Source organism: Perna viridis, chromosome 4, assembly GCF_037379345.1.
Source record: "Perna viridis isolate PV_CMFRI_1.1 ecotype Kerala chromosome 4, ASM3737934v1, whole genome shotgun sequence".
Lineage (NCBI taxonomy): Eukaryota > Metazoa > Mollusca > Bivalvia > Mytilida > Mytilidae > Perna > Perna viridis.
This window is the reverse complement of record NC_142448.1, coordinates 23,980,186-24,007,752: the sequence shown is the minus strand read 5'-3', so window position 1 is coordinate 24,007,752 and position 27,567 is coordinate 23,980,186. Positions and strand designations below refer to the sequence as shown.

Sequence of the window (27,567 nt, the reverse complement as noted above, 5' to 3'; positions counted from 1 at the left end):
CTAGATTCCACAGGAAGTTTTGGAATTATACTTAGATATATATATTCTTGAAGGAGGTAAAAAAGTCCTATAAACTAAAATTCTTGTATGATTTACATATAGGTGAGTACATTCATATAGTTTGTGGAGAAGACTTCAAGTAGCAGTTCCTACAAGTTGTTTGTTTTTAGACTTAAGAGCTTATTAACTTTAGAGATACTTTATATATCATGTGGCATGACAGACTACCTGTGTTTTAGTAGGCTGAAAACATAAATAACTAGTTAACAGGGATCATTTTTAAATTTTACGCTGTAAGACGTTCCTGAGGGAGCAAAGCCCCCTGGTTGAAAATGGATTTCAGGATTTAAACTAACTTAAGATTCCTTCTCCTGGGACAATTTAAGGTATTTTGTAGCTCATCAGGCCGAAAGGCCATGTGACCTATTGCCATCACCATGTGTCCTTGGTCTTCCGTAAACTTTTTCAAACAGCTTTTTCTCTGAAATAACTCAACAGATTGTAACCAAACTTTGTATGAATGTTCTATGAGGATATTTGATTTGGAAAAAAATATGGCCACTCTTACTAAAAATAGACCATAGGGGTCAAATTGCAGAATTTTGCAAGTAACTCAAAAACAGGGTTTAGCTATAATCTAGCAGACAGTAAATTGTTCAGCATGATAGGATGGACCTATGCCAAAATTTTCTGAAAGATTCGTTGACAAATGAATGAGTTGTGGGTCCTGAAATGAATTTTTTTCCTGAATTTTACATTTCAAATTTTAAAAATCTTCTCTTCTCAAACTGCTGTATAGATTAAAACAAAACTTAGTACAAATGTTCTGTAGAACATCTATAATTGGGTTAAGTGAAAATATGGCTGACAGTCAAATTGTTCAGCATGATGAAATGGACCTATGCTAAAATTTTCAGAAAAATCTGTTAACAAATGAATCGTTGTGTGACCTGAATTTTACATTTCAAATTTTGAAAATCTCCTCTGAAACTACCAGATTGTTTGAAACGAAGTGGAGCATAATGATATTTAGAACATCTTTAACAATCTGTGCATGGGGAATTTTAAACTTGGCAGAAAACATGGCCACCATTACTAAAAATAGACCATAGGGTCAGATTGCAAAGTTCACACATAACTCAAAAAGAGTTGGTTTTGTCTAAAATTTGGCAGGAAGTAAAATTGTTAAGCTTGGTTGTATTGACCCATGCTGAAATTTTCAGAAAGATCCTTTGACAGAGGAATGAGTTATGGTTACTGAAATGGATTTTTTTCCAGAAATTTTGTATTTCCAACTTTGAAAATCTTCTCCTCCTAAACCACTGGATGGATTGTAACCATACTTGGCTTCAATGTACCTTACAATATCCTTAACAATCTCTATGTGCACATTTTCATCTGGCAAAAAACTATGGCCTATGATACTAAAAATAGACCATAGGGGGTCAAATGAAGATTTTAGAAACAACTCGTAAACAATAGGGTTGAGCTAAATTCTGATAGGGTGAAATTGATCGACATGGTGAGTCTACTTTTTCTCTTTTTGCCAAAATAAAAGAGCCACTTCAAAGTCAAACTTTTTTTAGGTCAGGCCCATTAATCATAATATTCATTAGTTTGTTACAGGTTTGTGGATTGAGTCCATTTCTTCATGGAGTTGTGATTCTGTTCTTGAAACTGAAAGTTCTTTCAGTCTGCCATATGAATAGGATGTGTCAAGGCAAATTGTGCTAATTTAATAAAGTTGGCAGCATGTTTTTAGTAGGATGTGAAATTTCCGATTGTATGAAATTTAGCCCATTCAAGATTTTGTCACTAGTGATAGCAATCTAATAAAATATTGTTCAAAAGGAATTTGGCAAATTGAAATGCATACCATGCTGGTTCCCAGTCGCAGATTAAGAACTATGAACAGTTTGTTTATATTATGGACACGCTTGACACATTTAAGAAAAAGTAATGCACCTTTCTGCCTTTTTGGCAACTAATTTCATGCGCCAATTCACACTAGGTGCATCCCAAAATGATCCCTGAGTTAAGGGTTAATTTTTTAACCTAATCTTTTTGTTGCTGGCTTGTCATGGAGGGATTTATGGTTTGGTCCTTGATGGCAGAGGTATAATTTGGTGAATCAGACAAATCATGCTTTCCCATTACACATGATCATTGTTAACAAGGTGGCTAGGTCAAAGCCATGAAAAAAAAATGGACAAATGCAGTGAGTTGTCTGTGACCTCTGACCTTGTTGAACTGGAATAGCCAAGGGAAATACCAGTTTTGCTCAATGAATTTTCATCTGTTGAATAAGTAACAGTGGAGCTTAAACTCTGTGGTCATTTAAATACACACCTTCATTCAAGCAGTTACATTTGTAAACAACTGAAAGTGGGAGATTTTTACCTTCAGGAAAAAAACATGGTGGCTGTCAACTTCAGAGAAAAAAAGCTTAAATCCTCATGTTTTTGGGATGAAATTGGAATAGCATTGACTTAATGGTGACATATTAAAGCTGTATCGTTTTTGTATAATTTTTATTTCTAGTGAATATGTTAATACTAAAACTATACATTGGACTAATATCTCATAGAATTTCCTGAAATTAAGATGATAAGATATTGTGAAGTTGGGGGCTTGTAGTCACAATGTTGTTATGTTATGGTTGTATTCTTTTACTACTATAGTTTATGGTTATATCTTGTAAATGCACTGGCAGGGTGGCAATTTACTCAAAGGTTGCTGAACAGTAGGCACCGATTCCAACTATCATATTGACATGACATACTTGTTTTATATAGGACAGCAGCCATTCAACTTAATATACTTATTATGTACAAACAGCATAAATATAACTTAATACCATATATTAAAATCCCAACAGAGCATTAGAGAATAATCAGGGACCCCCCCCCCCTAATTAGTTAACTTATAATTAGTAATTATGACTACTATAATGGAATAGGATTATTATTGTCTTGGTAACTGGGTCAGGTCATAAATACTACATGTACCATTATATATAGGGGTAGTACACAGGGAAACTTATCTATCCTGACTGTGGAACCCTCTGGTTTGTTTTGTTTTAAATATATTTTATTCAGTAAGATAAATTTGATTGGATAGCAGGGTTAAAGCCTATATATATCCTCTCCATACCAGGCATAACTTCATTACATTTTTTAGAAGGATGACATCAAAGCAAATGAAAATATGCCCTTTTGTGTTCTTATCAAAGATATTTACTGCAATTAATTTTGAAAATATGAAAATTAAAAAAAAAAATTATTGAGAACTCAGAATATCATATTAATTATACACCATGTATGTTGCGAACGGTATAATGTTTTTGACCCATCCATTAGTCCATCATCAGTTTTCCAGACTTTTTTTCTAAATGCTTGCAGATTATGACATGATGTTTGGTATATAAGGTCACCATGATAAGTTACAGGTCAAGTATAACTTTCATTTCGCTCCAATGATTTTTACCGAAATTACAGGCCTTGAACTTAGCAAAATTCACAGCAAAAAAAGTTTTCTAAACATTTGCAGATATTTACATGATTTTTGGTATATAAATTCACCATGATAAGTTACAGGTCAAGTTTACGTTTTGCTCCACTCTGATGATTTTTATCGAAATTACGGGCTTCGAACTTAGCGAAGTTCACAGTAATAACAGTTTTCCGGACTTTTTTTCTAAAGGCTTGCAGATATTGACATGATTTTCGGTATATAAGTTCACCATGATAAGCTACAGTTCAGGTTTAACTTTCGTTTTGCTCTTATGATTTTTACCAAAATTATGGGCCTTAAACTTAGCACTATTCACAGAAAAAAGTTTTCCAGACTTTTTTTCTAAACGCTTGCAGATATTGAGATGATTTTTGGTATATACATTCACCATGATATGTTACAGGTCAAGTTTACGTTTTGTTCAACTCTTATGATTTTTAAGCAAATTACAGGCCTTGAACTTGGCTAAATTCACAGAAATAACTGTTTTCCAGACTTTTTTTTTCTAAATGCTTGCAGATTATGACATGATATTTGTTATATAAATTCACCATGATAAGTTACAGGTCAAGTTTACATTTTGCTTCGCTCTGATGATTTTTACCAAAATTATGGGCTTGAACCTAGCAAAATTCACAGAAATAACAGTTTTCCGGACTTTTTTTGTAAACGCTTGCAGATTATGACATGATTTTTGTTATTAAGTTCACCATGATAAGTTACAGGTCTAGTTTACGTTTTGCTCCGCTCTGATGATTTTTATCGAAATTACAGGCTTTGAACTTAGCGAAGTTCACAGTAATAACAGTTTTCCGGACTTTTTTTTCTAAAGGCTTGCAGATATTGACATGATTTTCGGTATATAAGTTCACCATGATAAGCTACAGTTCAGGTTTAACTTTCGTTTCGCTCTGATGATTTTTACCAAAATTATGGGCCTTAAACTTAGCACTATTCACAGAAAAAAGTTTTCCAGACTTTTTTTCTAAACGCTTGCAGATATTGAGATGATTTTTGGTGTATACTTTCACCATGATATGTTACAGGTCAAGTTTCGTTTTGTTTAACTCTTATGATTTTTAAGCAAATTACAGGCCTTGAACTTGGCTAAATTCACAGAAATAACTGTTTTCCAGACTTTTTTTTCTAAATGCTTGCAGATTATGACATGATATTTGTTATATAAATTCACCATGATAAGTTAAGGTCAAGTTTACATTTTGCTTCGCTCTGATGATTTTTACCAAAATTATGGGCTTGAACCTAGCAAAATTCACAGAAATAACAGTTTTCCGGACTTTTTTTGTAAACGCTTGCAGATTATGACATGATTTTTGTTATTTAAGTTCACCATGATAAGTTACAGGTGTAGTTTACGTTTTGCTCCGCTCTGATGATTTTTACCGAAATTATGGGCCTTGAACCTAGCAAAATTCACAGAAATAATAGTTTTCCGGACTTTTTTTGTAAATGTTGCAGATTATGACATGATTTTTGGTATTTAAGTTCACCATGATAAGTTACAGGTCAAGTGTACATATTGTTCTGCTACCATGATATTTACTTAGGATTAACTAAAACTCAAAGAAATCACAGTCTGGAGTTTGAAACTATCATTCTGAGGAACAGAATTTAGTTAGAAGATAAAGGTTTAAAGCCTAAAAAACACTCATATTCCTTTTTTATCTGGGTCCTTCTACATGTATTTTTCTTACAAACAAATTTACTTGAGTATCCAACATGGGGACCCCTGGGGGATGTGAGCATGCTCACTAAGGTTCTTTAATTTTTTTTTAGAAAAATGTATGATGGCTAGATCATACCAAATATATTTTATTATTACACTTATTCACGAAAAAAAATTGATTGTAATTGAAATGAAATTTGAGCCAAGTTTATAAGAAATCTGAAAATATTTTATGTTTATTTTATCAGTTTTGAAAAAGGAAACTGAATTTTAATTCCGTCTCTTTCCAACTGTTAATAGCAATATCAGTTGGAGTTCTTTTAAATTTAAATAAGTGCAACAAAATATACAGATTTAAGTATGTCAACATATCAGAAACTACCATCAGCTTTAAGTAAAGTAATCAATATGTACTATTGAAATCTTTTGGTACTTTTTATAAAATCTTGTACTGTCAGCATTATCTTCACATTTTTTTTTTCAAATGTAAAATGTTCATTTCCTAAAAGCAAGTTTGCAAGTAGTAATGGACCTGCAATTCCATAGACACTCTGCAGCAGCCACCTATGAAATTGATTATGCGGACACAATATTAAAAAGTGGTATTTATCCTCTATGGAGTCTCCACAGTGAGGACAGAATGGATCCTCAACCAAGTGGTGAAGATGCAGATGAGATTTCAGGTTGCTAGCTTCATACTTTAGCTGACAAATCCATATATTCTCTTTTCTGTTACCAATGTTAAAGTGCTCAGGAACTCTAAGATTGATAATCCTTTTTTGAAACCATTAGCCGAGGGACTATTCTTCATTGATGTTGGAAGCTGGTTCCAGAGACCAATAGTGAACGGCATAGAAGTTTTGGTATACGCTGTAGTATTGTTAACAGGCAGACGCAGATTATCCTTATTAATCTATTGCCTGAGATTTCCTTATTAATCTATTGCCTGAGATTTCCTTATTAATCTATTGCCTGAGATTTCCTTATTAATCTATTGCCTGAGATTATCCTTATTAATCTATTGCCTGAGATTATCCTTATTAATCTATTGCCTGAGATTTCCTTATTAATCTATTGCCTGAGATTATCCTTATTAATCTATTGCCTGAGATTTCCTTATTAATCTATTGCCTGAGATTATCCTTATTAATCTATTGCCTGAGATTTCCATATTAATCTATTGCCTGAGATTATCCTTATTAATCTATTGCCTGAGATTATCCTTATTAATCTATTGCCTGAGATTTCCTTATTAATCTATTGCCTGAGATTTCCTTATTAATCTATTGCCTGAGATTATGATCAGAGATATTAACAATATAAGGTTGTATAAGACTTGATAAGTAATTTGGAGCAAGTCCATAGATCATCTTATACATCAAAATAAGTCAATGCTTCCCATGTTGCTTATTTAGAGGTTCCCAACTAATCATCTTTGATTTTGAAGAATTTACCAGTAGTCCAGTAATAATACTTTCTCCTTCCACTTGAACACTCTCAAGTTGATTTGATTCATACAATAAACAATTATCCCATACTATATCTGCATATTCAAGTACTGGTCGAATAAATGAAAAATAAATATTAATCAATGTTTTCCTAGAGACCTGATACTTCAACATTCTAAGTAACTTTAGTCTTTCACATGCCTTTTTATAAATTCTATTGATGTGGACATTCTATTTTGCTTTGCTCTAGAAGACCCAGATGTATATGTACATCAACGTCATTCACCTGGTTTTCATGGCCTCCAAAGTATATGGTAAGGTTTTCCACATTTTGTTGAGAGAATAACAAAGACTTGGATTATTTGAAATTTATAGCTCAATTGTGAGACCAATTATTGAATATGTGATAGATCTGTCTGTCATTATCTTGTCTGCAGCTTCTCTGTAACTTTGGTCGTCAATAATAACATATAATGATGTTTTGTCTGCAAAAAATTTTATCTGGCAGTCTATACCCTCGTTAATGTCATTGATATAAAATATGAAACAGAAAAGGCGCAAATGCAGAACCTTGAGGGACCCCTGCATTGAATCTCCCCAGAGGTAAAGCCCCCTAAGACAACTTTCTGTTTTCTCTTGATTAAGTAGTCTGTAATCCAATTTAATAAATTATTGCAAACCCCAATTTTTTGTAATTTGAATAAAAGTCCTCTGTGCCAAGCTCTCAAAAGCCTTTGATATACAGTGAAATTTCTCCAAACCGGACCCTCAGAAAACTGTTCTTCCCTTCAAACCAGCCATTTTCAAAAGTCACGGCCGATGTACCTTAAAACCTGTGTGTTTTGTCTTCAATAGACCGGCCACCCCCTAAAACCGTACATCAGCTGGCTTTTTCATAGTTTTATTTACATATTTCAAATAAAAACAACCTCTCAATTCCGGCCATCCGGTTACTGTTCACCTGTAATAAATGTGTCAACAAAACTGTAAATGATTAGGTAATATTAAGTAATTAATAATTCATTCACTGACCGGTTAGCATTTCATCAGTGGACAGATGATAATTGAAAGGGGACAGTAGTTTAAACAACAAATTTAATCCAGACATTACATTTTGTCACTAGTTGGCTGTCAATTGGTGTGTACACATGTCAGACAACCGGGGTCATTTAATAGTACGATCTTTATGATCTTTTAACTGTTATTTAATGTGACCTGTACCTAAGTCAAAAAAACAATACAAATAATTACTTACCATCAATAGCCCTTTGATCTTGAATACACATTCTTTCAAAACCGTGAACATTATTATGTCGGCAGTACTGTTTGTAAAATCAAATCATTTACAATTTATGCAAGCTTTGAAATGTAATAAAAGGCCAAAAGTTTTGAATAGGCATAAAACATGTCTCGACCAACAAACTGACAATGTGTAGGGTGATAGAACACATTTATGGAAACAGCTCTTAAAATGCATTGCTATTTTTCACAAAACCAGCCACCCCTGTAAACCGGCCATTTTTTTATTGTCCCAGTGGTAGCCGTTTTGGAAAAGTTTCACTATATCACAAGATACAAATTCAACATCCTTCCCTGTATCTAGATTGCCACTATTATTGTATTATAAACATTTAACAGCTGATGCACAGTTGAATCCTTAGGCATGAATCCAGACTGATCTTCTGTAATAATGTGATTTTCAAGAACAAAGTTGTGCATATGCTTAACCAAGATCTTATCCATTATCTTACAGAGAAAGCTTGTAAGAGAAATAGGAGGGAAGAAAGAAACATCTGATATAGACCCCTTATTCTTATAAATGGGTGTAACATGAGAACGTTTCTATTAATATGGTAATTGACCACACCGTAGGAACTCACTAAAAAGTAGTGTCAGTAGATGCACCAATGCATCTAAGATATTCTTTAGTATGACTGGTGCTATTCCAACTGGTCTACAAGGTTTTGTAACATTAAGTATGAGAAATTGATCCTTGACCTCCTGCTCAGTAATGATAAAATTTGGTAGTTTATTTACTGCTTCATGACTGAGCCGGGAGGTTTGGTACATCCTCAATGTGTAATATGCTAATAAAATATTTATTTAACATATCACACATTTCTGCTTAATGAACTATAATTTGTCCTCCATTTACAAATGGTGGACTTGTATTATCACACTTAGTAAGTTTGTATACTGGTTTTGCACTAGGCAACCATTTACCTGGTGGAATATCCTTATTAATCAATTGTGTCATCATTTTTTCCTTATATGGTGCCTTGACATCTCTAAAAAGTTCAATGCTGTCAATTTGTTGATGTCTATATGAAGCCCAGTGATCTGGATTACCTGTGTGTTTTGTATAGTGAGCTCAGTCTTGCTTTTGAATTGCTGGACATATTGAATTATTCTTAAATGGTTTATCATTTGGTCAGATAACTACTGTTTTTGCATGAATATGTTTGTTGCATGCCTCCGTGAGTTTAGATGGAAAAAATTAATAGACCTCATTAACAGTCTTATTCTCAAAAAGAGCATTCCAGTCATTCCATACAATATCATCAGACATGGCTAAGTAGTTTGCACGATCATATCTGTGTATTGTACTGTTTATAACGTATTTGCTTTATATTTTTAAATATTAGCATCAATACTTGCAAGGCAGTAGTCACTACAGAAGTCTGGATGAACGTTCACAGATATTTTAATATATCTACATTAAGATCCCCTCCCAGAAAAATTTGTATTTTCAAATCAACAATGAGTTGTAATGATTCTCAAGGGACTGCCAATATGACACTAGTGGATTTGGTGGTCTGTACATTACACCAACCACTGCTTTAGTTGGTGTTGTACTAACCTCATGCCATATAATCTCTATGTCAGTATTACTATATTCTGGTTTTTCACAAACATGTAGACTATTCTTGATATAAATTGCTACACCCCCTCCAGGTCTATTTCTACCAGCTTTTGAAATCCCTTCAACAGGATATCTTTTGTTTTAATATCATCATTTAAGTGGGTTTCAGATATTATAATAATATTATATTCACACAATTTAACTTCTGTTAAATCAAGTTTTGGAAGGAGGCTGTATGCATTGACATGTACAATATTTAATGGACCACTGGGGGTATTGGGAAGGGTACTCATGTAAGGGCCTGGGTTTGGGTGCAAATTTCCAATAAGTAATAGAAAGAAGATGATGTGAAATGCAAAGTGATCATTCTTCTCACATATATCATTTATGGCATTTTCCCTTAACATGGAAATTCAACAAGCATCGTACATATTATATCAATCATTGGTATCAATTGTAATCATTACACAAATGTTACAAATGTTTTGCGATGCCATAATTTTAATTTCATCATTAAGCACAGGGTGGTTGACTTCAGACTGGACGGTTGTTCTTCGATCCTTTTTCTGTTTTTGAGGGGGCTTTTGATGTGGTTGTGAGGTTTTAGGTCGAAAATCTTGGTCCTTTTTGCAGGATCGACTCTGTCGCTTGATTCTTCTATTAATGTTGTACTCATAGGTGCTAATGTTACAGGCGATTCATTTTCTCTCGTACATGCTGTTATTACACCGTTAGAGTTTTTGATAAACACAAGCCCATCCATTGTCCATTTATTTTCAATAAGCTAGATCTTCCCTTTGTTAAGGACTCGTTTATGAAAAGGCCTAGTCTAAGATATCACCTATTAGCATAAATCAGTTCTTTCAGTCTGTAGTTTACAAACTTTACTGCTATAGGCCTGGTGGTGTTGGGCTGTTTGATGGGATCTCTCAGTTTCAGATGGGTCAATTTTGATGTCTAATTCTTGTTGCAAGAAATCCCACACAAGGCAGAAGGAAATCCGTATTTTCTCTAACTCCAGTATACCCGATATTTATAAACTATGGCATCTGCCATATTGCTCTAGATCATCTATTTTCAACTGACTTTCTTTAAGCTCATTATTTAGCTCTTATGTTTTCATGTAGTGGTTTTAAATGGTTATCAATTTCAGATTTTAGTGTTTGGACTAGATGTTCCAAGAGTCTAGATTTGATATCAGTGTATATCTACCAGTGTTGACACAAACTGGTCTGTGATGTCATTAATGCACCTAGGACAGCATGTATGAAAACTTCTACATTGTCATTATTCTCAGATGTTTTCCTTGATAGTATTCATTTTTGTTCTATGGTTGACAACTTTGTAAACACACCACCAGAACTAGCTGGTTTATCTAGTTTTGGTACTTTTGGTGGATTACTCAGGTTTTTGTTCTGCTTGTCTCTATTTGCTTTGCCCATATTACCGCCTGCCATAATATTATTGCATTGAAATTCAGTTTGTCATTTAAATGGCAGTCATAATGTAAACAAAACAAAAGTAGTACTCACTCTGTGCTGAATGTTTATTCCAATACACATTATTGATTATGTTCTATATAGTTTTTGTTTACACAGATTCATTAACAGTTTTTTTTCTGCTCCATATCGCCTTTAAACATGCTATAATCGGTTATTTAGAAGGAATTTCAATAACATTTTCTCCAAATAGAAATTTATTCCAGTATTCCACTATATTGCTGCCCTGTAAAGTTGGAAATGACAGTACTTTCTGTATATCCCTTACACCCTTCATTTCGTGTGTTATAAAGCTAGGATATTATGGCTTCAAGCAGTTGATTTGACTGTCTTTTTAAACATAAACCACTAAAATCCCCAAAAATCTTTCGCAACACAGTGTTAGCCAATCAATTGCATGATATGAGTGACGCTGACCGTCAGCTGACTGTTCTGTACTTGGTTTAATTGTTGTTATCATGTTTACATATATACTCAATACTGTTACACCCAGTTTGTACTTATATGGGGTATTTGTAATACATGAGTGGTTCCTTAAAGTCATTGGCTATCATTTAGGGTCCATCACAGACTGTATAAAGCATCAAAGCGTTTACACAGTTCCCTGGCATAGTCATACCTGTGAATGTGGGTCATGGTGTATTTGGGGAAATTAATTGTTATGTGACCACGTTCATTCATTAAATTCATTAAAAGCATCACACGTGATTTAATGTTGATCTGTGACCTTGTGATCCAATTTGTGATCTGTACACTGAACAGCCTACAGCATTTGCTGAATCTTTTGGCCCAACAAAATACTATTTGGGATACAATAAACTTTCCAGTGCAAAAAATATTGATATGTTTCCGATCACCATTCTAAAATTTTGTAGGGTCGGAAGAAAGGGATTTATTTTCATTTTTATTTAAATTTTGAAACAAAATAAGTCATAGTGACACTAAATCAGAATACAATGAAAACCAAATCTGCAAAGACTAAACATGTAATAGACTTAGTCCACGGCCTAATCACTTTTGGGATTCGGCGCTGGAGATTTTTTTGTTTTGACGGTGTTGGTCAAAACAAACAAAAAATATCTCAAGCACCGAATCCTAGAAAGGGGTTATCCATCACCAAGAGCACACTCCCGACATGTGTTTTTGCAATCAATTATTGTATCCTTAACAAAAAAGATTTCTTACACTTCTAAATTTTCAAGATTCTTAACAATAAATTTACCACATGTGTGTTCTTGCGCAGGTGGAAATAAAATGGATGAGTAAAGGGTAGATCGCTACTATGAGGTTATCCCATTGGATGATATTTTTCGGCAGATGGACTTAATCAGAATTTATGATGGTAACATATTTATTGTAATAGAATAAACTTTGATTTGATTAAGAGAAGGATAATCTTTTGCATGTTTGGAATAAATGATGCATAGCTTCCTTTTAAAACTAAATCACTGTTCAGTTTATAATGTATATTTGTTTCTGTTAATCAACACTTTCATTTTGTAATTTACAGGTACTACAGTCCCTCAACCACAACCAACAACAAGCTCATTCAAAATAACATATCGTTTTATTGCTAACATAGATTGTGCAAACGTTAACCGTGACATTACAAATGTTTATATCAATAACATGAAAGCCAAAATAATAGAGAGGCTGAATTTCCTTGCAATCACATATCCAGGAATATGTGGAAAAAGTGGATGTAATATGACAATGACCATTAAAGTTAAATCAAGGAGTTGCCCTGCTATTGATGGAAAACGTAGGCGTAGAGTTGCAACAAATAATGACTTGGAATTCGATGTTACCATTCCTAGTGTTTTGTAAGTTTAAATTACTTAAATTGATGAGACAATTCAGAATGTAAGTAAAAATGGAGTTTTAGTAAGATGTTCAGAGGGTATATTGGAGTAACCCTGTCTGTCTGTCTGTCTGTCTGTCTGTCTGTCCACATTTCTTTGTAAAAGCAACTCCACCTAAACCGTGCAAGGGATATTGATGAAATTTTATGGGAAGTTTGGACATCATATGTAAATGTGCATGACGAATACATTAAACCGGTGATAGCATCATGTAACCATGGTTTATGTTGTTTTCTTTGTCATTTTTACACATATTTACATAATGCAATAGATTTAAACAACTATTTATACTTTTATTTTACATATGTTTTATTTTTGAACAATCATCTCTCATTTCACATGACAACAAAACTGGGATCAGATCGGACACCAGTCATCGGTTATTGATCTGTCGGCGATCAATCTGTCAAATCAATGCGCAGATCGGTTCAGTGACTGTATCATTTGGCGGTCAACATATTCCTCATTGTTAACAATTTTTCAAATATCTTCTCCTCTGAAACTATTGAATGGATTTGGATGAAATATAGCTTGATTGTTCCTTAGGGTCCTGCACAAAGTGATTGCTTTGATTTTTCATCCATCAAAAAACATGGCCACCATTGCAAAAAATAGAACAATGTGACAGTTTTTCACAAATGTCTTAAAAAGCATTACGCTTAGGCAACATCTGGCATGACAAAACTTTTCAACATAATGAGAGCAACCTGTGTGCTGATTTTCATGAAAATCTGTCGCTCATTGAGTTAATGCCTTTTTTTTCAACATTTATGGCTATTTTTGATGTTATTATTTAAAAAATCTTCTCTTTAAAACTACTATTCAGAGACAAATAAAACTTGGTAAAGATTATTCCTTAGAGTATACTGCACAAATTGATTGTTTAAAATTTTTGCAATGCCACTAACATGGTCGCTGTTACGTAAAATAGAACAGGGGTTAAAATACAGTTTTTTTGCCAAAAATAAACGTTGAACTCAGCAAAATTCTGATAGTGAGTAGTATTGTTCACCATCAGATTACAGACCTCTGCTGAAATTTTCACAATGATTTGTCACCCATTGTAGGAGTTAATGTCCCTAAAAGAGATTTTTGCCTGGCCAAAGGCCATGTGAGCTATTGCCACCACATGGCATCTGTCATCGTCGTTAACAATTTTTCAAAATTCTTCTCCTCTGATACTACTTGACCAATTGGAACCAAACTTGGTATGAATGTTCCTTGGGGTATCCTGCATAGAACTGATGTGGAGATTTTTTGTCCAATGACTATTACTAAAAATAGAACATAGGGATCAGACAGTAGTTTTTCACATATATCTCCAAAACCATTAGGTTTAGTCAAATTCTGACATAAGGTAAAAGTGTTCAGCATGATAAGATCTATCTGTGGTCAAATTTTCAATTTAATTTGTTATGGTCTCACTAACCACTTCTAACGTTTCCATTACTTTATATGTTAAACAAGTAATTTTCAATGTTTCGCTGTGAATTCCCAGGACTAATGACACCTTAAAGTTGCATACCATTGGAAAGCTTGGAAAATAAGGCTTTCAAAATCATTTCTCTAATGGTATCATGTCTGTAGAAATTCTTCACAAAATTTACTTGAATAAAAAATACTGAAAATCAACATTTTTACCTTTTATGCTAACTGACAGCATGGAGGCAAATTACACATGTAAACAATATTCATACACTTTTGTAGTAAATTACATGTATGATTTTAAAGTACACATTCTTAGCTTTATTTTGACTACTTTTAATTAGAATACATACTTACAATGCATAGGACTAGGTTCAGTGTGTTTGTGGTATTACATAAGGAGGGGGGATGGAGGCGTGGCCATTTGACCCAGAAGTGGTTAGTGAGACCTAAGCCATGTTGGAGTTATTGCCCTTTTTAGATGTTTTTTTTCTTTTTGTTATTTTCAATATTATTTCTTTCAAAAATCTTTTTCATCTGTAACTTTTTGACCAATTGGAACAAAACTTGGTAAGAATGTTCCTTGAGGTATCCTACATAGAACTGATGTGGAGATTTCTAATCCGTTGAAAAACATGGCAGCTGTTACTAAAAATAGAACATAGGGGTCAGACAGTAGTTTTTTCGCATGTATAATAATAATAATAAAGTCCTTTATTTCAACAGAATTGCATATTTAGTCCAAAGACTAGTTTACAATATGGTCCTGCATTATATATATAATTTACAACAGAAAGTATAAAATACACATTTAAACAAAATAACAATTTTAAATAGATACATGTATATGATAGGAATTCACTACATAATGTCTAGTTATTGGTTGACATGTTAAAGTAATTACTTAAGTATATCCTTTTAAAACATTCAACTATAGAACAGTTTCTTATGCTTGATTGTAAATTATTCCATAACAAGCTACCTGACACAACAAAGGATCTTTTAAAATCTTCTGTTCGAGCTTTTGGTATATATAATAAATTTCTTTCGCCCTGTCTGGTGTTTCTAGAGCTCACCTCATGTACATATTTGAAAACATAAAGATATTCACTTGTTAACTGACATAGTGACTTGAACACTAAAATATCTTTTCTGTATATTGGCATCCACCTCAATCTGATAAGTAATGCACTAGATGGTGTCATAATATTATGCACATTCAAAATTATATGTGCAGCTTTTTTCTGTAGTTTAAAAATCTTACCCATATTTGCCACTTTTTTTGTAATTAGACCATACAGTGCAACAATAATTAAAATGAGGAAAAATGACAGAGTTGTATACCTTTAAAAGCGCTTCAAGTGACATAAAGCTTTTTAAACGTTTTAAAAACACCAATTTCCTTAGATGTCTTTCTGGTCAAGAAATTAATATGACAAGACCAAGATAAATAACAACCAATATTAATACCTAAAAGTTTGGAATGCTCAACAGATTCTAATACAATATTGTCTATATTAATATAATTTTTGTAACATTTTGCTAATTTCTGTTGAGTACCAATAAGCATACATTAAGTCTTTTTAAGGTTCATTGTAAATTTATTACATTGTATCTATTTAATTTAGTTTACAAGATCTTCTTTGATTTTTTTTTTTCAATAACATCAATACATTTAACAGCAACATCTTGAGATGTATCTCCAAAACTGTTAGGTTTAGCCAAATTCTGACTTGGGGTTCAGCATGATGAGATCCACCACTGGTCAAATTTTTGTTTTAATCTATAAGCCATGTTAGTGTTATTGCCCTTTTTGACATTTTTTTGCTATTTTGAATGTTATATCTCTAAAAAGTCTTCTCTAACACTATTTGACTAATTGGAACCAAACTTGGTATGACTGTTCCTTGGGGTATTGTGCATAGAGCTGATGTGAGAATTTTTAATCTGTTGAAAAACATGGTTGCCGCTACTAAAGATACTTGTAACATAGGGGTCAGGCAGTAGTTTTTCGCATATATCTCCAAAACCTTAGGTTTAGCCAAATTCTTCTAACAGCTGAAAATTACCCTGATTATAAGACCTACAAAAGTCTTTAGGGATAAAAGTTGTCAAACGACTTGTCTAAGAGTTATTGACCTTGAAAGGGGGAAATTTTTTTTTCACAGTTTTCAGTCAATATCTTGAAAACCATTAGAGATAGAAAGAAACTTTCAATTGCTGAATTGATCCGTGTGATTAGTCCTACCAAAGTATTCTTGAGTCAAAATTGTTGAACAACTTCTTGGTAAATGTATTGCCTTTGAAAGGCAAAATTTAACTAGGTGAGCAATTCAGGCTTCTTGGAGCCTCATGTTTCCTCTACTTGTTTAATAAACATGATATTCTGAGTTGACTCATAGTATTGAATTTTTTTAGTGGCCATTTTGAAACCATTTTCACCAGTTACTCGGACTGCAGTGGTTTTTGTTTATGTTTTTTTTTTTTTTGGGGGGGGGTGGGGGGGGGGGGGAAGCATGATATTCTTACATAAATGGTCATGAAGAAAGTTTGTTCTGGGCAGCCATTTCCACACTACTCTCTATACTTGCTTTGATTTCAATAATATTTGGTTTACATAGAGTAAACATGGTCTTCTGAGTTGAATGGTAATGATGAAAATGTTGTGTTGCTATGATTTTACCTCATTTTATGTTCTTTTTCAGAATATATATACTGGGCTAATACCCCTCAGATTGGGTGGACTAACAGGGCATAGGGGGACCCCTGCCCAAATTTTTCCAGAGGTTCTAGAAAAACTTTGAAGGCATATCCAACATTTTACAGTGCCTTAGGTATTCAGTTGAACTGCAGCATTCATCATTATATGCTCTTTTTCAGCAATTTTTGTCAAACATGGTAACATAAAGAATGCTACATGTACCTTTACTTACTTAGTAACGTAACAGGGCATGGTTTTCCAGGTGGGCAATTCAGGCTCATTTAGAGTCTCTTGTTTAATATTGCAAGAAAAAATGATTAGATGATGACTATATAAAAGAAGGTCAGTTAAGTGTTCATTATATAAAGTAATAGTATAAAACAATATCTACAAGTTTTTTTAGAATTTTGAAATTTTTTGAAAATTATTGAAAATTTCCTGCAGAATCAATATAAAATGTAGTGAAATGTTGGCTTTAATAAGGCTCAATAATCTCAAAATCATGTTGGTAAAAAGAGGAATCATTCTTTCTTAAAAGATGAATTTTTCCATTAAAAGACAGTGCCACACACAATTGTTGTACATCGTTGAACATACATTTAAAATAACTTCTTTGGCTGGATTGTGTGCAAAACGTGCTTATAGTATGGTGACTGTCAGTTGGATGGGTGGTAATATTTTTTCGTAACATTTTTTGCAGCAACCATAATTTGGTAGGCAACTTCAGAGTTGTGTCCATATCATGAGATGTCATTTCAGATTTATCACAATTCTCCCAACTTGTTCGGCTGCAATGGACATGTGAAAAAAATTATATTTCTCATACTTAGAAACCCTTTTATTTCCCATAATCAATAATTATACCCCCATTCAATATTGGAATCACCTTGTCTGTCCGTCAGAGTTTTTCATTGCAATTATCTTGGCTTATAGTTGATATATTGATTTTATATTTGGTGTGTGAAACATATGTTGTAAGCATTTCTTGTTGGTCTCCAATATCAATTTCCTGTACAAATAGGGTTATGCATAGCATGACTAAGCCTGCAACTGTATGTTACCTTCTTTATAAACAGGTCAACAGTGACTAATAACAAGACCAATAACATCAGAACTACAGCCAGTGTACTACAGGAAGATGTCACCACAAATATTGATGATTACAATCCTGAGGTATTGTATTTATTAGGATCATTGTTGTTTTCTTAGGGCACTGAAGTTATATTCTAGAAAATTGATATTATTGTCATTATTTTTTTCTTTTTAAATGAATATTCTGGCCATAATTCTTGGGGAATTTCATTTACATATAATGGATCTAACCTACAAATGCAGTACAGCAGATAATAAAGTTACGTGATACTTCCAGTTAGAGCTACTAAATTTATGATTTTCAAAATTAAAAGTACAAATTTCTCCGTAAAGTTCAAAGTAATCTGAAAAGGTCAAGTGGCAAAGAGATATAATATCTATATGGCCTATCTGTAACACCTATGTTATTCTCTAGAATGAAAATCCTTCAACAGCATTCAACATAACTTAGCAAACAGTCTTCTTGAAAGGTTAGAGTACAGAGTCAATATTTTATGTGGTGGGAAATGCCACACTTAAAATTATTAGCTCACTAGACCCAAAGGGCCATGTGAGCTTTTGCCATCATTTGGGGTCTGTCGTGGTCTGTTAATAGACAACTGGTGTCAAGTCACCAATTTCAACATATAACTAAAAAAACTAAAAAGAAATATTCGATAAGAAATACCTTCCATCTTCATCTTGAAGAGCTCTAAGTGTTCATGGGGTGAAAGTTGTTGTAAACTCTTATTTTTTTGCGCTTGAAAGGTGAAAAATGATGGTTTTTGCAGTTTTCACCCATTATTTTGAAAATTATGATAGATAGGGAACAAAATTTGATGGATGAAATGATCCATATGATAAGGCTTACAAACAACTCCTTTGTTTTGAAGTTGTCGGACCACTCCTTTTTAAGAGTTATTACCCTTGAAGGAAGAAAAATGACGGTTTTTGCAGTTTTCAGCCAAAATTTTGAAAACTATATTCAACAGAAAAGATTTTCAGTTGGTAAAATGATCTTTATGATAAGTCCTACAAAAGTTTCCCTTGGGATCAAATTTGTGAGGCAAAACCTTGTAAGATTTATTGTACTTGAAATGCAAAAAAATGTTTTCAGCCAGTATCTTCAAAACTATGACAGATGAAAAGAAACATTTGATTGTTAAAATGATCTTTATTATGAGGCCTACCAAAGTCTTCACAAATCAAAATTGTCTGACGACTCCATTTTAGAGTTATTACATTTCTTGCATTTTTCAGCCAATATCATAAAAATAAAATTCTATTGATGAAATTATCCTCATGTTAAAGCCTTCAACATTTTTTGGGGTCATTGGGCATTTTCAGCAAATCTTGGGTCTGATGTGTTTTCTGCAACTAGTCCTTAATGACTTGCAGGAATGAAACTCAATAGAGTGTTATATTACAGTCAAAATTTGTGCATATTGTCAGTAAATTTGCAGTCATATTCTGTTATTGTGTTTTCAACAATAACAAGTACTGATATCTGTTTGGTATTGGGTGTTTTAGAATCATCAAACATCTCTGAATTACAGCAAAATTGTGTGTTAAAAGTGCTTAGTTTTTCCCAAATAAAAAATGTGTCCATATTGGTCCCCAAATGTACAGGATTCAACTTTCAAGTGGCTGCAAGGGTATAAGTCCCATTAGAGGCAATGTCTAGTTTACTTTCTAGACCATCACTCTTAAAATTAGAACACCTCTGAGTGACTTTATAAATTACTGGGTGCTTTCTTTCAAATCTCTTAAATTGGAATAACTACTTTCCTTTTTATGATAACAATTTTGCTTGATTTTACTGATTTTTCTAAGCTCTAATACATGTACTTGTATTGGATGATTTGGAGGATTTGGGTTTGCAAATACTACCATTACACACAGGAATGAAAAATTATGATATGATTTTTTTTGTAACAGCCTAAATCTCTAACACCTGAAAATGCTACTGTACAACAGACTGTAGAATGTGGAGATGGAATGGTTGCTAACAAACTGACTTGTGGTAAGCACATTCACTTTATTTTAGAGTCAATGATCTGTAAGTTGGTCTTAAGCTAATTTATTATTATGTATTGGAAGGCATGTATGTGTGTTTTTTTTTCTCTGTATATTTACTAATGGCTTTTCAAATCCACTAGTTAGATAAATAAGACCTAATAAAACGGTATAAATACATCCCATGCAACAGAGTTGTGGAGGTGTAATGTTTTTTACCTGTCCCATCATGCATTCATCACAACTTATTGTGGCCTGGATAGCACCTCCATCATTTGACCTTTAAACTTTGGGGAGTGAGAAGTTACTACGCAATCAAGTCTTGGATGAGATTGACTTTCACAGAAATCTTTTAATAAATCAGGAAAACTCCATTTTATCACTTTTTTTTTCAGCTATTTATATCGCATTGTTTGATTGGATGAGATTGACTTTCACAGAAATCTTTTAAGGGGATCACTTTATTGTGAAAGGAACTTAGTAAAAAACAAGTGATTGGATAGCTCCTCCAACTTTTGACCTATTACCTTCAAACTTAGGTGAATGGTTAGTACCAATAAAAGCTTGAATGGAATTTGTTTTTCACAAAAATCAGTCTTGGGAACCACTTATTTGGAAGAGGGACTATAAAAAATAATTTAGGCTTTTCGGAAAATAATGCAATGGGAGAGATTCACAGAGATGTTAATATTTCTTATGTGAATGTGTGGGATATTGTGAGCATGCTCACTATGATTTGAGTAATAAATCAGGAAAACTCCATTTTATCACTTTTTTTTTCAGCTATTTATATCGCATTGTTTTATCCCGAGTGCTTGCCAGGGGTTGAATAACAACATACATGTAAATGGCCTGCCCATGGTTAAACAATGATAAACTGTGGTTTCCGTGATTTATTTCAATTCTAATAGGACTAGTTTCTACATATTTTTGAATAAACACAGCATATGTGTTGCACAAAACATTGGTCATATGTTTATCACTTTTTTACCTTGGCTGTGGTCTAAAGAGCTTTGAAACAGTTATATTAGAATCTTTAATTTTAAAATGAAGGTATTCTTCTTATTTGATACAAAAGTATTTCTGCAATGTGTTATTATAATTGAAACATTTTGGTTTTTTTATTTATTTATAAATAATCTGCTTATACATCACATTGAAATAACCAAATATAAAATAGGTTGTTAGGTAACTGATGAAAATTTACAGTGCCTAAGTCTGTTCATTTGTGCATTAAATCTTTGCAAAAAAAATTGACTACACAAATTATACTGTCATAAACATGTAACTGGTGGATAAAATATATTTCTATGGTTTAATTTGATTTGTGGAAAGCCTTTTCATTGCTTAATTCTTTTTGGTCAAAATTTCTTTCTGTCCCCTGCCACTACCCAGATGGGGACATAGAAATACAGGTGTCTGTCTGGACTTTGTACAGTCACACAGGTAGACACAACTCCTCAGAGACTTCTTGATAGATTTTGTTCAAATTTTTTAGGATTGCTAATCACCATATGAAGTTGATCATATTGTGCTCCCATCATTACCAAAATTATCGCAATTAGTTGAATTTGTACATGCTACTCTAAAGGAACACTTTGTGGGGGCAACTCCTTAAATACCACTCAATATATTTAGTTTGAATTTCGTTGGATTGTTGGTCACCATATGTAGTTGATCATATTGCACTGCCATTTTGATTTGACAAGTTTTACAGGAGCTATGGAACATTGTTGAATTTGAACATGCTACACTATAGGTACACTTTGTGGATGTAACTCCTCAGAGTCTGCTTAAAGGATTTTGTTCACCATATGTATATTGCCCTGCAATTTTTTTAGCTCACCTGGCCAAAGGCCATGTGGGCTATTTGCCATCACTTCGCGTCCGTCGTCGTTGTCGTCTTTGTGAACAATTGTACAAAACTCTTCTTCTCTGAAACTGCTTGACTGATTAGAACCAAACTCGATATAAATGTTTCTTGGGGTATTCTGCATAGAACTGATGTGGGGATTTTTGATTCGTTGAAAAAAATGGCCACCGTTACTAAAATAGAACATAGGGGTCAGAAAGTAGTTTTTTATATATATCTCCAAAACCATTAGGTTAAGCTAGATTCTGACATGGGTAAAAGTGTTCAGCATGATGAGATCTATCTCTGATCAAGTTTTGGTTTTAATCCGTTAAGCCATGTTGGAGTTATTGCCCTTTTCAACAATTTTTGCTATTTTTAATGTTACTTCTTTCAAAAATCTTCTCCTATGACACTACTTGACCAATTGAAACCAAAGGTGGTATGAATGTTTCTTGGGATATCCTGCATAGAACTGAAATGGGGATTTTTGATTCGTCAAATAACTTGACCACAGTTACTAAAAATAGAACATAGGGGTCAGACAGCATATTTTTGAATTTATCTCCAAACCGTTAGGTTTAGCTAAATTCTGACACCTGGTAAAAGTGTTCAGCATGATGAGATCTATCTCTGGTAAAATTTGGTTATAATCCGTTAAGGCATGTTGGAGTTATTGTCCTTTTTCAACAATTTTTGCTATTTTTAATGTTATTTCTTTCAAAAATCTTCTCCTCTGACACTACTTGACTAATTGAAACCAAACTTGGTATGAATGTTCCTTGTGATATCCTGCATAGAACTGATGTGGGGGTTTTTGATCCATCAAAAAACATGGCCCCAATTACTAAAAATAGAACATAGGGGTCAGACAGTAGTTTTTCGCATATATCTCAAAACCGTTAGCTTTAGGCAAACTCTTTCAGTTGCTGAAATGATCCTTATTATAAGGCCTTCAATGGTCTTTAGGGATCGAAGTTGTCAGGTGACTCCTTGTAAGAGTTATTGCCCTTGGAAGATGAAATTCTTTTTTTTACAGTTTTCAGCCAATATCTTGAAACCTATAATAGATAGAAAGAAACTTTCAATTGCTGAAATGATCCTTATTATAAGTCCTACCAAAGTCTTCTTGAGTCAGAATTATTGGACAACTCCTTGTTAACTTTTTACCCTTGAACGACAAACTTTAACCAGGTGAGCAATTCAGGCTCCTGTGAGCCTCTTGTTTTCAACAAGTTTTAAATTTACAGGAGTGATGGGGCTTTTGCACTTCAACTGTTATTTCTGCTTGTAGCAGTTTTGTTTTATATGAACTTATTTAGTTCTGTGTTGTCATTAACATGTATTGATCCACAGTGTCATGCGAATATAGTGATACTCCAAAAATAAATCAGATTTTGTTTCAATTAAGACTGGAGTTGATTAGAATTTTAATAAAGTGGGATTATAATTATTGACCAATGTTTATTTGCAAAGCCAATTTTTGTTATACATGTACCGGTATTATTTGTTATACATGCATAAGTTTGTCACGAACTAAAAACATATATTAATTCCTTGCAGAAACTTTCAGTTCATACAAATGTATTGCAATATGTCACAAGTTGTAATGAAATATTAAATTGAACAATTTTAAAATGTTAACCCACAAAACAATGGAAAGCAGATCCTGTTTTTATCAAATTTCTTCAGTTGAACTGTTGAACTAGCTAACCAAATAATGACTGGTAGGAAAGTGTTGATTTGTATACAGAAATGATGCAGTCCAAAGATGGACATATGCATGAACATTCAGCTAGATATTGTCATCTTATTTTCAGTCGAATGTCCTGTAGGAACAAAGAAAAATTCAACGGACACAGACTGTGTTGACTGTCCTTTGAATTATTACCAAGATTCCAAGGGTCAGAACAGCTGTAAACAATGTACTGGAGTGAAGAAGTATACATTGGCAACTAAATCAACATCAGAATCTTCTTGTGTTTGTAAGTGTCCAGAAACATATACTCAGGGGGAATGTGCAAATGATATAAAAGCACTTTAACATTTGACAAATTCATTTATACCAGTTTCTGACAATTGTTATATACTAAAAATTTTATATGTTAAAAGTTGTTGAAGCATGATGCCAAATCTCTTGCAATGATAAATGTAATGAAATTAAGTGCTTTTTACTAAATTGGCTTAATTTTCAAATTTTGGCTATATTTTGCCTTAAGATTTCTATCTTGTGGGGATGAACTTCAAAAAATAAAAGATTTTATTGGCAAAATGAGCACACATTTTACTTGATATTGTGCAATATCCATACCAGTTTGTCTTTGGTTTTTGCAGCACTGAATTTGGTATAAACCAAAAGTACCTTTCATTATTACCAGTACGGTATATACTCTTCAGAATAAGATGGAGGATGAAAGGAAATAATCTATTAGTCAAATGGATTTTAATGAAATCTTGTGGGAATATTAGGAGTTATATGTAGTTTTGCATGAAGGGAGACAACTATTTATATTGCATTGTTGTTAACACTGTTAAATCAATAAACAAATTTGAATCTTCCACATAAAAATGTAAGATTTTTTGGAGGTTATGGTCAAAATTACTATATCTTCTATGGAAAATAAAAATTTGCTTTTACATTAAAATATGCAAGTTAGACAGTGTCAGTTGGTGAGATAATCTCACTCTGCTTTTTACATGATTGAAGTCTACTTTTGTGAGTTTTCGTACAATACTTCTTTCTTTTATCTTAGCTGATTGTATAAAGAATCCCAACTACTGTAGTAGTCATGGAACTTGCCAGGATGATAATAGATTTTCAGTATATTGTAACTGTAATAGCGGATATGAGGGATCATTATGTGAATCAAGAGGTAACAAAATTAAATGGAACTGGAGAGCTTTGACACAGTGACTTTTCTTCATGTATTATAATTAGAACAAGTCTGAAACGTGAATTCTTGATACTAGCTTATTTAAGGAACATTACCTGCATTTTTTTTTAGAAATTTAGTCGACACTTTTAATTGTTCAGAGTTTTATCCCAAACTCCCTATATAAGAAGATATTGAAAAAAAAACATTCTAATTCATGTAACTAATTCACTTTTCTTTGTATTTTTGACCACATAGAAATAAAATTAGTTCCATAGTAATTGTATATTATAATGTTGCCATTTACAAAATCTCCATAGGGAATTGATGATGTTTGGCAATACAGCAGGATCTTTTGTAAAGGGAGAACTTTTTAAAATATTTGATTTTAATTGCTAGCAATTCAATATATACTCGCTTAACTTATAGTATTTATTTCATCATATATGCTTACTGTGGGAAGTTATATCCCAGTTAGATTTTTTGCTATAATAAAAATGATTTTTGGGATTTAGGATACCTGATAGATATAAATTTTAATTGTAATCAAATTTTTATTTGGCACATTATTTCAGCTGCTACAACATCTTCAACTTCTGCCATCATTGGGGGTGCTGTTGGCGGTTCAGTAGTCTTGTTACTGGTTATTTTTGTCACAGTGCTTGTGTGTAGAAAGTGCAATCCAAGGTAATGTGCCAATTATGCTACTTTTCTCAAATCTGTTACAACACTGCTTAAATAAAAGATACTATTGAGATGTCAAAATGTTAGTTATACCCCCTACAAACAAAATTAGGGGGAAGGAAAAAACCCTGTCTGTCTGGCCAACTGTCCACATATCTTGCAAGTGCAACGCCTCCTAAACCACTCAAAGGATTTTGATAAAATTTTATGGGGAAGTTAGCAATCATATGTAAATGTGCATGAAGGAATATGATTACTGGCAAAGGACTCCAAAGGGAGATAATCCAAATTAAGAGTTTTACATGTTGAAACCTCGTAAGCCAACTCCTTCTGAACTGCTTAAGATATTTAATGAAATTTCATAGGAAAGTTTGGTATTATATGTAGATGTGCATGAAAGAATATAATTACTGTCCGAGGACTCCAAAGGGAGATAATCCAATTTAAGGGTTTTACAAGTTAAAACCTTGTAAGCACAACTCCTCCTTAACTGCTCAAGGGTTTTTTTATGTAATTTTTTATGACAGTTGGGTATCATATGTATGTGTGCATGATGGAATATAATAAATGTCGGAGGACTCAAAAGGGAGATAATCCAACAAGTTTTTTACATTTAAGTCTTTCTGAAGGGAGGTTGTACCAGTATTCTCTTAGTAAGCTTCCTTACAGTACTTTTTGGTGTATGTATGGGCTGCAAGGGCTGATATTGTAACTGAGGGGTTTAACATGTTCACTGATTTTACAACTTCATTGAAATGAAACTTGAGAGGGATGTAAGACATAATTTGAAGATGTATTATGCAGTAATATAGCAATAGTTAAATGCCTGTAAGGAGGGATGCCATATGCTTAATTAAACATTTTAATTTCAAGTTAAACAGGTATAATATCTTGTTCTTTCTTTGAATTTTTATTTTTCATCAATGCTAAAAAAAATCGTACCTACCATGCGAGGCTAACGATAGACCTTCAGTCAAACCAAAAGAGGCATCAGACAGGCCTGAAGAAATGTGTCAGGGAAGTGAATTCGAAGTGAAAGTGGTCTTTAAATTGATTCAAAGACAAAAAAAATGAAAAAAGGATTATTCAAAGTGTCTAGATCTGGTACTTTGAATTATTTTTTTTCTAAATGGACAACCTATCCTATCTTTTTTTCAGCTACTGTCCCTTTTTCAATGCTTTAAAAATGTACGAAAATGTATAATCTTGATGTTTGGTTGTAGGCTGTGCTTATCTCGTACTAGGTTTTATGTGTCAAATAGGGATAGAGTTAAAGATTTTTGTGCCGTCCCCTGAATTTTTAAGAATTGATATTTTCAGAGAACAAATGTCTCGATTAGACTTCCATTTACTTTTTTCACAACTTAGAAAACTTTGTATAAAAGTTATTTGGGAAAGATATTCAAAATAATTAAACAATTACTTCGTACCATGTGAAACACACATAAACAAAAAATAAAATATTTTGTTGTGACTTTTTAATTTATTTTAATAATTGACTTATATCAAATGTAGTGAATTGGTTCGTTATTATCCTGGGTGAGTAAACTTGTTGGTCCTTAAATATGTGTGATTATCATAGTGTTTGGATGGGAGCATTTCCATAGCAAAATATATGAATCTTTTCATTAATCTTGTCTATATAACGTAGGTTGAGGCTAAGATTTGCAGATGTTTGATTTCATTGTGTAACATGGTTTGGGATGTACTGTATTACAGATGTGGTTTATTAATATATATAACACTGAATTATTGAAGGTTGGTCATAACGCAGTTCTCTTGTCAGAGGTTCTTTGTCCTATTTGCACTCTCATGATTTTGAATGGAATTTATTTCTCTTAATTTGTAATATGGTTTCAGTTCTCAATAATGCTATGTTCCAGTGACATTCTAATTTATATTCCCACTCAATATTTGATAAACCTTGTCTGTCATTCCTTCCATCCAAATTTAATCTCGACTCCCATTGGATGGATTAGTTATATAGATGGGTCAAGTGTTGTAAGTGATTTTAGGTGCTGCCCAATATTAACTTCCTGTTTGGTAGGAATTAAGTTCCAATATAAAAGATTT

At 33.0% G+C, this 27,567-nt stretch overlaps 1 protein-coding gene across 4 annotated transcripts in view; it reads left to right on the top strand.

Annotated features, from left to right (window-relative positions):
* The window catches only part of LOC148619412 (uncharacterized), a 165,968-nt gene that overhangs the window by 136,136 nt on the left and 2,265 nt on the right, over positions 1-27,567 (top strand). For 2 of the 4 annotated variants that reach the window (XM_088579273.1, XM_088579272.1), the window contains exons 66-72: positions 12,521-12,833; positions 18,075-18,171; positions 20,008-20,092; positions 23,758-23,922; positions 24,691-24,810; positions 25,386-25,497; positions 27,010-27,033. In XM_088579273.1, coding sequence (XP_088435399.1) covers positions 12,521-12,833; positions 18,075-18,171; positions 20,008-20,092; positions 23,758-23,922; positions 24,691-24,810; positions 25,386-25,497; positions 27,010-27,033 — 916 coding nt within the window. Of the gene's footprint in view, positions 1-12,520; positions 12,834-18,074; positions 18,172-20,007; positions 20,093-23,757; positions 23,923-24,690; positions 24,811-25,130; positions 25,283-25,385; positions 25,498-27,009; positions 27,034-27,567 lie in introns of those variants that run through there. The other 2 variants (XM_088579274.1, XM_088579275.1) reach the window with 2 other exon arrangements.